Source organism: Leucoraja erinacea, chromosome 16, assembly GCF_028641065.1.
Source record: "Leucoraja erinacea ecotype New England chromosome 16, Leri_hhj_1, whole genome shotgun sequence".
Lineage (NCBI taxonomy): Eukaryota > Metazoa > Chordata > Chondrichthyes > Rajiformes > Rajidae > Leucoraja > Leucoraja erinaceus.
The window spans coordinates 34172794-34191096 of NC_073392.1; the positions used below are offsets into that span (position 1 = coordinate 34172794).

The 18303-nt window shown below is 37.6% G+C and overlaps 1 protein-coding gene across 2 annotated transcripts in view; it reads left to right on the forward strand.

Annotated features, from left to right (window-relative positions):
• Positions 1-17563, forward strand: part of brpf1 (bromodomain and PHD finger containing, 1) — a 46232-nt gene extending 28669 nt beyond the window's left edge. The window contains exons 10-16 of one of the 2 annotated variants that reach the window (XM_055648120.1): positions 738-885; positions 3474-3607; positions 4908-5023; positions 6628-6782; positions 7737-7824; positions 8103-8156; positions 16996-17563. In XM_055648120.1, coding sequence (XP_055504095.1) covers positions 738-885; positions 3474-3607; positions 4908-5023; positions 6628-6782; positions 7737-7824; positions 8103-8156; positions 16996-17124 — 824 coding nt within the window. In that variant the 3' untranslated portion in view covers positions 17125-17563. Of the gene's footprint in view, positions 1-737; positions 886-3473; positions 3608-3684; positions 3741-4907; positions 5024-6627; positions 6783-7736; positions 7825-8102; positions 8157-16995 lie in introns of those variants that run through there. The other variant, XR_008724771.1, reaches the window with a different exon arrangement.
• Positions 17564-18303: the final 740 nt, after the last annotated feature.

Genomic DNA, 18303 nt, shown 5'->3' on the forward strand with positions numbered 1-18303 from the left:
TCATGGGCAGTATTTGACCTGGCCTCCAATTTCTCATGTGAGGGATTAATGTGGAGAGGCTCTGTCACCACATTGGGTTCTACTGCTGAGGGTGAAGCTGACTTTACTTGTCAGAGAGCATGTATTTCCCATGCAAAGTGTACTTTTGCTTATCTCAGCCGAGCTTCCTGTGCAGCTAAACTTGCACAGCTAACTGATTATAATTTGGACTAAATTAGTGCCCTAATGTCTCTGCCTGGGTAATAATGGAGATTGCTGCACAAGATTGACTTCCTAAAAGTGAAAGCTAAGATGGCATTCTTGTGATAGTAAAGAGGATACCCATACTGAATCAATTGGATTCCACCCGAAATTGACGTTAAATGCAGCAGGCAGGAAAATATGTATTTTCCAGTGTTTTTTTTAATAAAAAGAGCACTCAAATGCTCACCAAATCCTCAATACAAAACTTCCCATGTACTATGAAATCTATTTTGTTCTCCATTTTTAGCAACTCTGGCTCTTGACTCACGCAACTTGAAATGCAAAATGTGCGTATATTTAGCATTAGTAATATGGAACCACGATGGAATTTGAGGTCATCTTTGAAAATCTGACGATGTTGTCCTTATTCATTTACTTTCAAGACAGCTGTGGTTGTTTGGGAACTGTCAGCAAATAAGAGGAAAAAGACACAAAAAAAACTGTTTTGCTTTGAATTTGGTGGCAAATCTTTTAGGTCTGGCTTGTGTTTGCAGGGTTGCCGACGAATGGGTTTGATGGAGGCAGCCAACCTGTGAACGAAAGTTTCCGAGTCTATCGCAACGAACGAAGCCTGCCGCGTAGCAGTTCCGATACTGAGTCCAGTTCCAGCACAAGTAGCAGTGCAGCTTCCGACCACACCAGGTAATTGTTTCTTCCAGCATTCGCTGCCGAGGTATTGACCCGAGGTATTGGCTAGCCATGTAGCTCAGCAACTGGTCCTGCCACTTCATATCCAGGATTTTAATCCTTCCAACTATGTAAGCATTTCCCTCTCTACATTAACTCTCTCCATATGAACTGCAATTAAGGGGCATAAATCTACTGCAGTAAAATATATATAATTGTCATTCAAACGAATAGACCAAAGTATTGTGAACCTTTGCCATCTGCTCAGAAGAGAACGACTGGTAATACACTTATTGCGGTTAGCAAATACCTGCCTCCCGCCTTTGCATGTTGCATTGCGGAAATACAAGATAAGCTGCAGGGTCGGATACCCATGTGCCTGACTCCCACTGCATTGATGGAATCAACACTGAATCCCTGGTGAAGCTGTGGGGACAAATATAAAATTATAAAAGGACTGGACAAGCTAGATGCAGAAAAAATGTTCCCAATGTTGGGCGAGTCCTGAACTAGGGGGCCACAGTCTTAGAATAAAGGGGAGGCCATTTATGATTGAGGTGAGAAAAAACGTTTTCACCCAGAGAGTTGTGAAATTGTGGAATTCCCTGCCACAGAGGGCAGTGGAGGCCAAATCACTGGATGGATTTAAGAGAGAGTTAGATAGAGCTCTAGGGGTTAGTGCAGTCAAGGGATATGGGGAGAAGGCAGGCACGGGTTATTGATTGGGGACGATCAGCCATGATCACAATGAAGGGCCGAATGTCCTCCACCTGCACCTATATTCTATGTTTCTATATTTGGATGCTTAACTGGTGTCTCCTATACTGACTACAAAGGTTTGTGTTTTTTCCCCCATTATTTAAAGTCCTATTTATGTTTTTATGATGTAAAAGGTTGCACCTCATGAAATGAGATGCAGTTTTGCTCTGTAGATCTTTTTAAACGGTAGTTGAAACAGTCTTAGTTTAGTTATACGGCGTGGAAACAGGCCCTTTGGCCCACTGAGTCTGTGCCGACCAACAACCACCCATACACTAATTTTATCCTACACACTAGGGACCATTTATAGAAGCCAATTTGGCTACAAGCCCACACATCTCCGGAATGTGGGAGGAAAGTGGAGAACCCTGAGAAAACCCACGGTTACAGGGAGAATGTATAAACTCCGTACAGACAGCACCCGTAGTCAGTATCAAACCTGTTATTCTGGCATTGTAAGTCACTATACTGCCCCAGTCTGGATCTTTTTATGCAGACTAAGTAAAGGGATGAATAGTTACTGATGTACGCTGCAAGGTGGAATTGAGGTTATTATCAACTTTGATCTTATTGAATTGTGGAACAGCTGTTATCAGCTGTTCCACAATTCAATAAGATCAAAGTTGATAATAATCTCAATTCTACCTTGCAGCGTACATCAGGCAACTAAACCATCCTACCAACTATTAGAGAGCAGTCCTGAGCTACTGTCTTCCTCATTGGTGACCCTCGGACTATCTTCAAATGGGCTTTATCTTGCATTAACGTAATTCATGTTATTCATTTTATCATGTATCTATACAGTTTGGATGGCTTGATTGTAATCATATATTGTCTTTCCACTGACTGGTTAGCACGCAACAAAAGCTTTTCACTGTACCTCGGTACACATGACAATAAACTAAATTCAAACTCGAGGCTCAAGGGACTAAAAGGCCTATTTCTGTGTCATATGTTCATAATGAGAGAGTGAGTGGTACAGTTGACGGATAAAAAGCTGAGCTACCTAGTTATCCAATTCATCATTTGAGTACATCTTTCCAATGTTTCACTGTTACCTATAATAACATACTTTGAGCCATTATAAAGTTGTTACTAATAGTTAAAAATGAGCACATAAACTTTGTAAGACCGCTAAATTCAATTCATCTTGAGCACAGCATTGGACTTGAAGATAGTAACACACCGTGTGTGGAAAAGTAAGATACATTGTCCAAGACAAGTTTGGTTTACCCTCAGTTTGTCATTGATATGCTCCCGGTGTTAACAATGTACCTGGGGGTCACACCATGTTAAATGTCACACCATGTTAAATGTCACGTCCATCGTCTCTGTACTGTACACTGACAATGACAATTAAAATTGAATCTGAATCTGAATCTGAATCTGTATTGGGTCATCGTGTTTTATTCTGTCATTGCTATAATGCACAGCTGGATTAGATCTGTGAAGGGCAGTTTAAATGAAATGTACAACTTATATCTCGCTATGTTGCAACAGATTTCATGATAGTAACACTTTATGCTTTTTCAGTGCATGATCAGGCAAGTCATGTCAGGGAAGTAAGATCCAGTCATTCTTATATTTAACACATTTTTACAGTGCAGCCCATCAAGTCTAAGGTGATTCTTACACTCCCCATCAGTCGTATTCTCCCTCCCCCCCCCCCACACACACTTATTTCTCCGTAACCTATTCTCTCTCTAATGCTATTAGCTTCTACTTAACTTTGAGATGCAGGAGGAGCACCTGGGGATGATACTATTTTTCATGCACTTTAAAAAAAAAAAAAAAAAAAAAAAATCAGAAGTATAACCTAAAAGTATCTTTTTATCTTATCCCAGCACAACCCCATCGAAGCAGGGTCGAGGAAAACCTTCATTTTCCCGAGTGAATTTCCACGAAGAAAGCAGTGAAGACACTTCGTGTACAGAGAACGAATCCTATCCAATTGGATCGGGCAGGCATACGCATGGTGGTGAGTCCACTTTTGGAGGGGGTAAAAAGGATTTACCATTTGTCACTTAAGTTCTAAAACATTTTCTTTCTGTCAAGTCATAAACACAAACGATGCTGACAAGCAAGGAAGATTAAAGTTTTTTCTGAATGAGGTAGGTGAAGAGGTAATAAAGTAAAAGTGTTATGTTCTAGCAAGTCTGACAACCACAGTAGCGCATTAGTAGCAGAATACATGAAAACAAGGCATGTCTGTGCACATCTAGTGTGTATACTGACTGTAATATATTGTGTGGTGTATATTAAATGTGCTGCATGGTTTCTTGTATAACAATTGGTTGTAAGAAATGCAATCTTCCCTATGTATCAGAAATGTAATTTTACATATGACACAATGTAAGAGCTGAGATTTCATTTCAAGGCCAGAATACAGCTTGCAAATAACAAATTTGAGAAGCAATCGCTCAGTCAGGTAAATTTTCATTCCAGGTGTACATCGTCGAGGCGTCTGCAGCCATATTGTTGGAATACATATTGCAGCCATATGGAATACATATTGTTTCTTTGAACTTTAGGATGGACCTGATTTCTATTTCCAGCATTTTTTTTTACTTTTTATTTTTAATTTACAGCAACTGCAATTTTTCTTTTCATTCTTATACATTGTCAACATTTGTAAGAATAATTCTGGCCAGCTTATGGATGTTTACTTTATGGGCACATTCCCATTCAATGTGGAAAAAAGTGAGAGTTTCAGAACATATTTTGCTCTGATGAACCCCACTAGTGTCACATCAGTTGATATAAGCAAATCAAATCATGGGGAAAGGTTGCGATGGTCCTGCATTCTGTTATTTTTGTAGTCTCCTCACTCACACTACGTGAAAATATTTCAAATTCCAAGAGAAAGGATCCTTCTTCTTTTTCAGATCTTATCGGGACTCTAATTGTGTCCCTTTTGATGTTACTGGAAGAAAAATCTCAATCATCAGCTCCGCTGCTAATTTGTTTTGTTTTAGTTTTGGAAAGGATCAAAGGGATTTTCATTCAAAGGATATGATGTTTTTTTGTTTGGTTATTATTCCCCTGTGCATTTCGTCTAGTGTACTAAACCAGTGGTTTTAATCAAAATAGATCTCCTGCATGTGGATGTGAAGACATGTACCATTTTGAATGTAGCAAATCAGTCCACTTTTACTTAAGGAGAAAAATTGAATGATTAACAAATTTCAATTGAATTGTGACGCAGTTGGGATTTCTACTACTTTGCGCAAGGAATTATGTTTTGAAAATCTTAACTGCTGAATGTTTTTCTTAAACAGTGCGCAAGGGATTGAGCAGGTCTGCTGGCTGGATGTCAGATGACGAAGATAGTCCTTTGGAGTCACTGGATTTAGTTTGGGCAAAATGCAGGGGATACCCATCCTATCCAGCTTTGGTAGGTCCTTTGATCACGAGTTAATGAAATAGCAATGACAAACAAGATGTTTGCATCCACCTACTCTTTAACATTTATTTACCACCTGAAACATTTGATTATTTGTATTTAAGTTGCAGAAGTCTAGATTTTATACAAATGGTGAACATGTATTTCTCTTGAGTTTTTATTGGGTAAAGCCCATTTATAATATCTTGAGCTCATCCAATCAATAAACCAAAATCTATTTTATATATATAGATATATATATATATATATATATTTTTAAATATATATGTTAATAGTACTTAATGCATTTTATTTTCTTATTGACCCAAATGAGGTTCAAAAGTGAGCAAAGTGTTTTCTGCTCACTTCTATAATATTGTTGCATTGGTATTGCTGAGAATAATTTCATGTGCAGGTGCTGGAGGCCTGAAATAAAAACCAGAAATGCTGTCAATGCTCAGCAATTTAGACAGTATCTATGGGAAGGGGTACTGAATTAACTGATCAGGTCTGATGAATGGTCTTCAACCTGAAATTAACTCCATTTCCCTTTACACAAATCTTGCCTGATCTCTGAGTGTTTCCAGCACAGTTTTTATTCCATTTATATATTGTCATTAATTGCGTGACAAACTCAAAAGTACTATGTGAGGGGTGACAATTATTACATTTAGATTTATATATGCAGAAAAGAGTCAATAATTTGGGATTAAATTGATACCGCAATTGACCAGATTGGAGAACATCCATTTTGCAAATTTGTTATGCTATTTGACAATGCTGTATCAGTCACTGATTCGGGGCAAAGTGTCATTTGGACAGTCTGGCCTCGGGGCAAACAGTTGATTACCCAGTAAATAAAGTTAATTTACTCAGGAAACAGTCAGTTTAAAAAGCAGAGGAACCAGAACATGAAAATCATAGTAATTTTGCCAGAAAAATAATGAGTGGTAGATAGTTACACGCAAATTGTGTTTCAAATCGATCTCAGCCAATTATTTCAATGTGGAAAATGTACAAAACTCACCTTATGTTTACTTTGAAAAATCAATTTTAGTCAAAACCTCCAGGGAAAATAGAACATTTAAACCACAGGGAATCATGGGCACCATTTCTTTCCTCGCCACTTTTGCACTCTACTTGGCCCTTGAATGTTTTATCACCTTGAATAAAATCGTTCCAAATATTCCTTCACAAAAATAGTGCAAAATGGGTGTCAATAGAATCTAGCCCCAAACACCAAAGTCAAATAACGTTGAAAAAATCAGTTGAAAAAATCTCAGGGAGAGCATTCTTGTGAATGTTCCTCCTCAATGCGTTCTTCACCTGAAGCACACCCTGGAAAAAATGTTTACTATTTATAAAACAGACCATTTTTTTGAAATATTAAAGGTTCCTTAGCAATAAAATCAATTTATCAAGTATAATGTATTAGAAACCAAAACATTTGTGTCCACTGAATTTATTGCAATGGGATTGTATAGAATGGATATTTCAACTGAAGACAGAAGTGAGTTGTTTCAATTTTGTTAATATTGTAAATATATAGACTACAATGAATGTATTTATTTATTTATTCAATGTGTCCCATTGTGCCTCTGTTGTTTCTTCAACAGATAATTGATCCAAAGATGCCTCGGGAGGGACTATACCATCATGGTGTTCCGATTCCTGTTCCACCACTGGATGTGCTCAAACTGGGAGAACAAATGACCGTGGAAGCACGGGAGCACCTCTACCTCGTACTTTTCTTTGACAACAAGAGAACATGGTAAATTGGGAGAATTTCTCTTTCTTGCTTATACCAAGTGAAAGCAACTAATCAGAATTTATGCGTTAGCTGGAGATAGTGTTGTCCTTTCAGAGAATGAACACATTCAGTAGAATCCACATGTCATGCACAGTCTTGCACTGGGTGTAGCTTCCTATGGACAGATTGCCTGGTGGGTTCCTTTTATTACAATTCAAAAGTACTTAATTGAATGCCAAATACTTTGGAACTTCCTGGGATGGGTGTGAAGGCCCTTGTGCATGTGCAAGCCTTTGATTCCTTTTAAACTTGTAATGCTCAAGAGTCGAGAGTATTTAATTGTCATATGTACCAAAGACAGAACAATGAAATTCTTACTTGCAGCAGCATAACGGGTCTGTAAATACAATACTCGTAGATAACACAAAGGAAAGTTCAATGAATTTAAAAAAACAGGCTAGTGAAAAACAAAGTCCCGAGTGCAACTAAGACTGTTCATATTTAATTCTGAGGCTTTCTTTCTCATGAGTCCCAAGACATTTGCGTAAGAGTTCTTCAAGCCAATGTCCTCGACCCAAGCATCTTAAGCTGGTTTCTCAATGATCTTCCTTTCATCATATGGAGGAGAATGGGGATAGATCAGTCATAATTGAATGATGGATTACTCTTGAGATAGATCAGTCATAATTGAATGGTGGATTACTCTTGATTTCACCACCAAGCTTGTATGTTGAAGGGTTGCCCAATTATGTTACAAAACCTCCTATCATTGGGAACATGACCTCTGTTTGGAGGGGGCGGGTTTTAATACGCGATTTTTACTAGGCTGTACCAATCGCAGGTTCAGCCTATAATATAGATCGTAGCACCCTGAGTATAATTAGTTTTAGGCTTGTAAAATACTGTCTCATTCCGTTGAAGGAGTTCTGCTGTATACATTAAAGTGACACACAGTGTTTATTTTTCATTAATCAGGCAATGGCTTCCTCGAACAAAGCTTGTTCCTCTTGGTGTGGACCAGACCCTGGATAAAATGAAGATGCTGGAGGGGAGGAAATCAAACATTTGGCCTCAGGATATAAAAATCATGTTATATTGTGGTGCAGACTTGCATATCATCGTGCTAGCTTTTTTTGTAATGTCCAGCATAGGGAACGATGCTAAGCAGTATGAAAATGGCCATAACTTTTTTAATACAGGGTGAACATTGAGCAGCGATTCCAGTGATTTTACTAAATTTTGTAACTGACCATAGATTAAGTTACAGTGTTTTTTTTCATTAAATGGCTTTCCTCGAACAAAGCTTGTTCCTCTTTTTGTTTGGAGGGGAGGAAATCAAACATCAGGAAATCGGTGCAGATTGCATATCATCGTGCTATGCAGCATCGAAGCAAGGTGCAGGGGGAACAGAGCAGCGATTCCAGTGATACTGACTGACCATAGAAATTACTTTTTTTTAAATGTTTTTGTTTAAATAAAAATGGACCTGCAGCTCAGAGATCCTGAGAGTAAAATGCAGAAGACAGCACCGTCTCAGAGCACTGAATTTTAATCCATAAAGTACGGAGCAGAGACAGAACAGTGCTGGCCGATAGACACGAGCTGATGGACAGCTGAGGGTTCAGAAAACAGGAAGCAGAGCAGCTATTCTGGCAATACTAAACTGCATTAAGCAGGAGTCAAACCATTCATTAAAATACCTACTTAAAGCAAGAGACCGAGTCATGAGATCTGGCTAACCCGGTCTAGTTTTTTTTTATATAGAGTTGGTGAAATCAGATACCACACAATTTGTTTTAATTAAATTCAGAGCATAAAATAAGCAATATTGTGCATCAGATACTGTGAAGCCATGGATTGCCTTAACGCGTTTACTTAGAATTATGAATAGGTGAAATCATTGTGAATTTGCGATTCCTGGATTAAAATCGACCTTTGATATATACATTTAGCTAAAGAAAACTGTGGTTGAGGGGACAGGATTGCTCCGGAGCTTGAAGTCCTCCTTTGCATTACTATCCATAATTTTCAATTGAGAACAATATACCCTGTCAGTCCAGGTGATCTAAAAGAGAAAGTGAGCATAGAGACCTCTGACCAGAGGGAGAATAAAAGTTACAAACTTTTTATCATAGTTACGATGGAAAGAAAATCAACTAACGTGCATGAGTTTACTGGAAATCAATTGCATTTAAAATTGAATAAAGCCAACTTTTTTTTCAGGGTGGGATAGTGACTTTTTTTAAAACCTGCTGCTAAATATCACAAATTCAAACCATGCATATACAGTGCCCTCCATAATGTTTGGGACAAAGACCCATCATTTATTTATTTGCCTCTGTACTCCACAATTTGAGGTTTGTAATAGAAAGAATTACATGTGGTTAAAGAGCACATTGTCAGATTTTATTAAAAGCCATTTTTGTACATTTTGGTTTAACCATGTAGAAATTACAGCAGTGTTTATACATTGTCGTCGTCCCCCCATTTCAGGGGCACCATAATGTTTGGGTGTTTCATGTAAATGAAAGTAGCCATGTTTAGTATTTTGTTGCATATCCTTTGCATGCAGTGACAGCTTGAAGATTGCTATTCAAGGACATCACCAGTTGCTGGGTGTCTTCTCTGGGGATTCTCTGCCAGGCCTGTATTGCAGCCGTCTTTAGCTTATGCTTGTTTTGGGGGCTAGTCCCCTTCAGTTTTCTCTTCAACATATAAAGGGTATGCTCGATTGGGTTCAGATTGGGTGATTGACTTGGCCACTCAAGAATGGACCATTTTGTAGCTTTGAAAAACTCCTTTGTTGCTTTAGCAGTATGTGGGATCATTGTCTTCATGTAGAATGAACCGCCGGCCATTGAGTTTAAGGCTTTTGTTTGAACAAGCAGATAGGATGTGTCTATACGCTTCAGAATTCATTATGCTACTACCATCAGCAGTTGTATCATCAACAAAGAAAAGTGAGCCAGTACCATGCATGCCCAGGCCATAACACCCCCATCACCGTGTTTCACAGATGAGGTGGTATGCTTTCGATCTTGGGCAGTTCCTTTTCTCCACCATACTTTGCTCTTGCTATCACTCAGATATAAAGTTAATCTTCGTCTCATCTGTCCACAAGACCTTTTTCCAGAACTGCAGTTTCAGTACTTCTTGGCAAACTGTAACCTGGCCATCTATTTCTGTGGCTAACCAGTGGTTTGCATCTTGCAGTGTAGCCTCCGTGTTTCTGTTCACAGTGGTCATTGACAAATCCACACCTGACTCCTGAAGTGTATTTCTGTTCTGTCGGACAGGTGTTTGACGATTTTTCATGGCTCACCTGAGCATTTACAAACACCATGTGTCCGGAACATTATGGTGCCCTGAAATGAGGGGCTATGTGTAAACTCAGCTATAGTTTCTACATGGTGAAACCAAAATGTATAAAAATACCCTTTAATTAAATCTGACAATGTGCACTTTAACCACATGTGATTTTTTTCTATTACAAATCTCAAATGATGGAGTACTGTGGCAAATAAATAAATGATGGGTCTTTGTCCCAAACACTATGGAGGGCACAGTATGTAACTAATTTTCTCACAGTGCTATCCTCTGTATTCATTTGCTGATAGCTTAATATTGGTGTTAAATTGTATTCATCTTCATCACTTTCACATTACTAGTTGCACGCATTTATTTGCAACCCTGTTCTTTCCATACAAACACGTGTGCATATCCATGCGCACACACATTGCAGCTGGATACAGCTTGCAGTTGCAGGCTAAGTCCAACTGTGTTGCAAGCTAAGGATAGAATTTACCCACACTGTATCCCGGTTAGCAGTTTCTATCAAACTTGGTTTGAATTCTGCTGTCAGGTCCTTTCCAAATTGCTGGACAGAAGTGCTTTATTTGATAGAGCAGTATGCCTGAGAGTCAGTGATCAGAGCTTTACGAACTGTTAGATAGAGCTGGATTATTACTATCCTAGTTTGTAAATAATTTGCACAGGTATCGTGTTAAAATGAGCATCTTCTGCTTTGGACATGTTTTCATCTACAAAGGGTGAGTTGGTGGAAGTGAAAAATCAGCTCAGAGAGGGCACTTTAATATGGATGATTAACTGTTTGAGAAGCATCTGTAAACTGCACAGATTATTGACTTGTACAGTAAATTAATTTACCACTTGTTCTGAGATGGATTTTAAGACTATCATGAGTTTAGCAGTCCCTTAAATTTCTACCTGTGTGTGCCGTCTCCAAAGTATAGAATAAACAAAAGCGTGCAGAAATGCTCAGTCCACAATGTCTGTATCCTTTTGGCATGTGTAGTTTTATTTTTTGAAACTGTTCATGGCCACAGAAATGTACTTTTTTGGTTCAATTTCTCTGATAATTTTGCAGATAATTTGCATCTTGCCTATTTACACAACATTTCTCCCTAGGTGAGTGATATAAGGGCACTGTAATGTTGGCGTTCTTTGCTGCGTATAAGTGCTAGGGGCATAGATTCTGTATTCTATTTTGTTGCAACTTGTGACCTAGCACTGCTATGAGTAGGTAAATTCAGAATTCCGATGGAAAAGTATATTGTGAATCATGCATGCAGTCCTCTGCTCCGATTCAAAATTCGGTCATTGACAGCTGTTGACAACCTGCAACTTTGTTACTTTAAACGGGTATCTGCAATAGAAAGGGAAAACTTCTCGAAAGAAACTTGTACAGTAGTGTGTGTGTGGGTGTGGGTGTGTGTATGTGTCTTTGGGGAGGGGAGAAATACAAAGTATTTCTACCCACTGCCCCATGAAAGTGAAAATAATAATTATTTTAAATAACATTTTTGAGCTCATTGGTTCAATCCCCAATGTGAAACTTGAGGAAGTCACAAATCATCCCCTAGTCTGTGCTGATTTCAGCATGAACCGCAATATCGAAACTAGTGATTGGGAGAGTGAAATCACTAAGATTTCTGCTCTTTGACGCTATCTTTTAATCAACCTAGAGCACCCCCACCCATCCACTCTTCACTTCTGAAAATACATGTGCTGACTGTGACAATATGTTGATTTTTGTGGTAGTCTCTGTTGGATCCTATGGGCTTCTACTTGAATAATAATACATTTTGGTAATGGTGGTTTCTATGAAAATCTACCCTCAAGAATTGTAGGGGAAAGTAATTGGAATAAAATAAATTTGTTCCAAGAGAAGATGTTTGCTTTTGTGTCCCTCGGGGAAAAACCCTGATAGCTTGCTCATTTAGATAGATTTTATGTTGAATAAAAACATCCGTGCAGATCCAGTAGGTTTTTAACACTGTTACTGTTAACAGGTTTTGGTACTTTTCCTTGTCATGTTTGTTGGTCTTAATACAATATTGCTATTGAAAACAATAGTTTTTATTACTAGCCTTTTCCAGTTTTTATCATCTCTCCATTTATAAAGCAACTTATCATATTGAAATACTCTAAGCACTTCATGCAAGGCTTTTTATATAGAATGCAATAATTATATTAGCAAACATGACAATAAGATTGGGAACAATTCTGATCGTTATTCACGATAGCTACCAATATCTGGGACAGAAGATTTTTTTAAATGTCCTGTTCCATTTTTTACCGAGGTACAACTTTAGGTGGAAAGCATTATATCCCTTTTCCATCAATATTGTTTTAAGACTTTCTCTGTAGAATCAGTGATAATTTGTGATTATAGAACCTTTAACTGGCTTTTGAACCTTTATTTATGCTAGAAACCAATGTTTCCATGGAATAAAATCCTCAAAGTAAAACTGAACTTAATTTTACAAGCAGATTTTTAAAGGCAAGCATCGTGAGAATTTGCATTGGGTTTACAAATCTTCTGTTTCACCTTCTGAGGATTGGCTTGGAAGCATTGTATTTCATTGCCTAAACTTGGATTTCAGTGTTCCTGCAGCTTATTGAAAGCTATGGCTAAGAGGAGTATAAATGGCAAAATCTCATATTATTGTACCCAGCCTCAAGACTCCCAAGAGCATGGTGCCTTTCAGTAGGAGACCAGCCACCCTTTGGTGAGTTGAATGTAAAAACTATTTGCATGCAGCAATGTGTTGAGCCACACATTGAATGTAGGTTAGTATGCCTGCCCCCCCCCCTTTATACCATGCTGTGAAGGGTAGAGAACTGAGAGAAGGTAGGCACTCCCAATGAAGAAACTGGTATACGCCCCTCAAAGCTGACCACATTGTCAAGGACTCTGGTTAAGCATTTATTTATTTTCTTAGTTTTGAAATTCTTTGGCTACTTGACTTTCATTTTACACGTATGGGGGAGAGTATAAGATGTGAGCTGGAAAACATATTTCATATTTATTTAGTTTAGACATTTGTCTTAATGATTTTGTTTAAAGAACAATATCCAGCTTCCCAAAGTCTTGCTGGTAATTTTAAAGTGAGCTTTCATCACCAATGAGTGAACTAGTGATTCTTCTAAAGTACTAGTTAAGATGGCTCGGGGTTCATCAATGGAAATCAAACTAACAGAATAGCTCCCTTTCCAAGGTGTTTTTATTAAGCCCTCCAGTGAATATTTATCATGGTATTTTGCAAGCACTGATTTGTTCCCTTCCAGAATCACCCAAATGGAAAAGTGGCAGTCAGTCAGGATAGTTCCCAACCCACACAGAGCACCAACCTCAGTTAGGTGATCTTGTGTTAGAACTGTATTAAAAAATGAACATTGGTAGTTTTGATTTTGGACCTTTTAGAGCTTTTTGGTCACATATTAATGCATGAATATTCAGTACATTATTTTACTTTGATGCCTATTGTTTTAAAGAAGAGAATTATACATGCAGTAATATCTCCTTTAAATTATCAAGAATGCCAATGTTTTAATTTGTTACTAATGCCAACTTTATTTTGGTATCTTTAAAAGTCCATTTATTTTCCTGTCAAAACTCAAAGGAGCAGTATTTGTTTAATTGTTTGCTCTTCAAAATATATCAATTGTGCCCTTTACATATTGCAATCTATCAGTTATTTCTACCAAGTGTTCATCGATAATGTACCAGTTTTTTAATTTAATATATTCAGAAACTAACCAGTTTATACCCTTTATTTTATCTTGCTGCATATTAGAGGTACTAGACATAAAAACTGGAAAAAGCTGGAAATGCTCAGCATATCAGGCAACATCTAAGAATAGCTCATTGCCCTGAAACATTAACTTTGTTTCCTCTTCACACATGCTGTTCGACTTATTGAATATTTCCTGCATTCAGTGTTTTTATTTGTTTTCCAGTGTAGATCTTTTGGGGGGTAGCCTTTTGCAATTCTGAGTGGATCCAATAGTTGTTAGTTGAATCAACTTTGGAGGAACCAAAGCTATTAGAGCACCTCTCTTAGCCATATATTCAATATCCATATTGGTTCCCCTTGCATAACATTGATCAAAGTTAACAACAATCACTACAAGTTTTATATGTGAATTTAAAAGAAGGATGTCTGGAATAACAGACCATTCATGTTTTAACACAATTGTATGCACAACTAACACCAAACTGACATTAAATATTTAGTAAACCTCCTCAGCTACAATATGTGATTTCAGTTTGCTATTAATATGCTGCATAAAGTGTTTTATTTCCATTCCCTTTCCACCCTTTCTGTTTTGCTTTGCTTGGCAACTTCATTATGGGTCAAACTCAAGAACCTACATTTTGGAATTTTTAATGAAAATAATCGGGCTTGAAAATAATCTGAATTCAAGGTCAATTGAGGCTAATCTGAGGATACAGATAAAGTTGCCATTATTAGCAAATTAAAGCATTGGCATTACCGTATCCATATAGAAATGCCAATCAAGAATAAATGCCTTTGTAAATAATCCATACTGAGCAAGTTTAAAGTGACCCTTTGCATGATGTGACCTTATGATGGTGCAGTATTCATTGCCTGAGCTGCCAAGCAGTTCCTTCCATGCTTGTTTTTAATCCTGCTACTTTGGACCAGTGTAAATTGAACAAAATTATTGCCTGCCACTAACGGTATTGTTTCGTGAAAATTTCAATGAAACTACCCTACTGAGTTTTCGACACAAAATGTTGGAGTAACTCAATAAGCAGCATCTCTGGAGAGAGGAATGGGTGAAGTTTCAGGTCGAGACCCTTCTTCAGGGTGAAGAAAGGTCTCGACCCGAAACGTCACGCACTCCCCTCCACCGATGCTGTATGTCCAACTGAGTTACTAGAGCATTTTGTGTCCATCTTCAATGTAAACCAGCATCTACAGTTCCTTCCTACAGAGTTTTAGGATCAGACAGGAGAACTAAACCACTTTTCATTGAAATGCAGTCTTATTTCTAACCCTTCAAAGACGTTTTATAGGTTTTTGTTGGTGTGGTGTACTCAACTTTTATATGAACAGTGGAAAGATTCTGCTGGTGTAAAAATTATAGTCACCTGACAAGTATGTAGAAAATAAATACTTGTTTACTCTAGGGAAATGCATTATTGAACATATATGAGCTGGGGCTGTTTTACATCGAGCACAGTAATGCCATTTCCATTAGTGCAATACTTGTATATAGCTTTTGTTTGAAATCCCCCAAGTTTGAAGAATGGTCCATTAAATGAGCAGGTGCTGCAATAACTTATTTATTGTAGGATAAATGTTTAATATTTTTAATTTACTTTGGGGAATTTTAATATTTTGTTTGCATGATGACATTTATCATTTACTTCCCTCAAACAAATACAGCTCTTGAGAACAGTGTGAAAAATTGGAATGCAGCAAAATACTGTGTAGTATTGGCAATGTGTGGATTTGGCTTTTTAACTACTAATGCTGACTTCATGTTTGAAATTTTTTTAATTCAATGTTGCACAAACTTCCCAGCCTACCAAAGCTAAACCTGAGTTTATCAAGGTTGCTCTTGAGGTAATGGCATGGTTCAATTATTTGTTTGCAAAGTTGATTTGCACATTTAAATGGTGTTCAACATAATCTGTTTCTTTAGTTTTATTTTACAACACTACCTATTTATCATTTCCTATTGGTATACATCCAAGCATTTGAAATGTAATGCTTTCGTTTTTGTATTAATTACTGCTTTGTATACGCCCATTAGATACAGTGGAAATATAATACTGGATTTGAAAATAGGGAGCCGGAGTGTTTTAACTGCAGCTTTATCTCCAAACTGCCCTTTTTCTTTCATATTTGGGGAAACTAAGCATAATAATCTTCCTGGACTCCATCTAGGAGTTCCACAGTTACCAAAATCCTTTGGTAACCCGAATGAATTGATTTATAAGTTCTTATTAAGTCATAGTAGTTCATTTATATTTGCAGACTTGCGCTGGATGCTTGTTCAGTTAATGTTTCTGGATAATGCAAATCCCTTACATTGAAAAAATAATTGAAAAGTTTGCATATTAAGAAAAATGTTTAGAAGTTTTAGGAGAATAATTGGGCACTGTTTTGTAACAGTAAACGAGACTGTTTGGTACGGTAAGTAAATTTAACTATCCAAGATCGGTTCAGTAGAACATGTAGAGTAACTGAACCAAAATTATTCCACATATCCCTTTATGTGGAGTGGGAGGCCAGTAAATATGATTGTAATTGTCTGGGGAAATAGCTTCATCATAAAGACCTTATTGGACTCTTTACAGTTTGCCCTCTAACAGAGTGTACACTGCCATGAGTTCATGGCAGGAAGAACAGCAAAATAGGAAGCCCGGCTTAAGGTGAACGTAAAAATAAAACACTGTCTTTATTATTTTTCCTCATAAATAGCCATTTTCTCTAATACTCGGTCACTCTTAATATATCGTTAATGTAAGGAATAATATTTGTATTGCCCTGTATTCTGACTCTGTGCCATACCTGATCTAGAAATAATTAAGCCTGTCAATTTTGTAAAGTTGAAAAATTATTATTTCTGTTCTGAACCTCATTCTTTAACTTGGAAACACTCTCTCCCCTTAGAAATACACCAAAAGCATTCTCCGTGAAGGTTTGGAAGTCTGATTAACTTTGATCAGGCTCATTTAAACTATTGACAAAGTGCTGTCAATTTAGCAATCTTGTCACATCTGTGCCATATCTGAAATTATACTGAAATTGTGAAAGGAAGGTGGCGAAGCCTTAAAAGTTGTTAGGCAGACGCTCCTTCAAATCTCAGCAAAGACTTTTCTTAATGTAATTTGCTTTCCAAAAAAACAGAAACATGTGAAAAAAAAACAAACCCTCTGGTCTTTTGCACACAGGACATGGGCACCAAAATAGGTGGTTCATTTGTGGAGAACAAGGACACCAAACAGTGCAATGCAGAAGAAAGTTGTCTACCTGGAAACGCATATTATATAAAAGCTCTGTCTGTAAACAAGCGAACATGAATCGATGGCTCAGTCAGCTCAATGTGTTGCCCTAGGCAAATTGTAAATAATGTACATTGTTATGTTATGGATTTTTTAACTTATTTTTTTTGTTTGTAAGCATCTCTTGACATTTCTAGGCTTTAGGCAAGAACACTTCTTTGAGTACATTAAAATGGACATCATGAAACCTTTTCTAAATTTTTGCAGGTAACTCTAGCAAACAGCAAACTGGTGTGAAGTGATAGCAGAAGCACCATTTTAAACAATTGAATTTAAAAAAAATATACTGTAAACACTTTCATACTTTGGGCTGGGAGCACTGTACTCTGATCCAGCAAAAAAAATCTAGATATTTCTTCCTTTGAATTCTAGAATGTTTTTTTCAGTTTGTATTTATTTTGGAAGAAAAAAAAATCTATCTGATTCTTAGGAAAATAAATAAATGGCTATTTGAAAACTCGTGTGACCTGCCTTACATTATTCATACTTTTAAAATGTATAATTCTCACTGTTGGTCAAACAGGAGAGCCGTAGGCAGAATGAAAAGATTTCCTGCCACTGCAATATAATTATGATCTTATCAAAGAGAACCGCTGTCTTCCATTGTTTTTGTTACTATTTTGATACAGTTCCTGGGATCAATAGAGCCTCAGTCTGTACATTGACAAGCCTTGATAATGTTGGGAACAAATTCGTAAAGTAGATCATTATTAATGTGGCCAATGAATGCATCAGTAAGGCTGTTTGATTTGGAGATACAGCATTGAAACCGCCCCTTCAGCCCATGTATGAGTCCACGCCGACCAACAATCACCTGTTTTATATTATCCCACTTTCTCTTCCTTTCCCTGCACACTAAGGACGATATGCAAAGGCTAATCAACCTACAAACCCGCACGTCTATGGGATGTGGGAGGAAGCTGGAGCACACATGCAGACACGGGAAAGTGCGAGCTCTGTAGAGACAGCACCCGAGGTGAGAATCGAACCCGAATCTCTGGTGCTGTGAGGCAGGAACAATACCAGCTGTGCCATTGTGCTGCGGCACTCTAGCCTTGTTACATTTTTACAAATCCATGGTTAGGTCTCGGCAGATGTGGTTTGTGCTAATCTGGATCCCTCATTTTAGAAAGGTGAAACCCATGAGTGGGTTGGAGGATTGTAGAAAAGGGGATCGTGAGACTTTATCAATTTTGT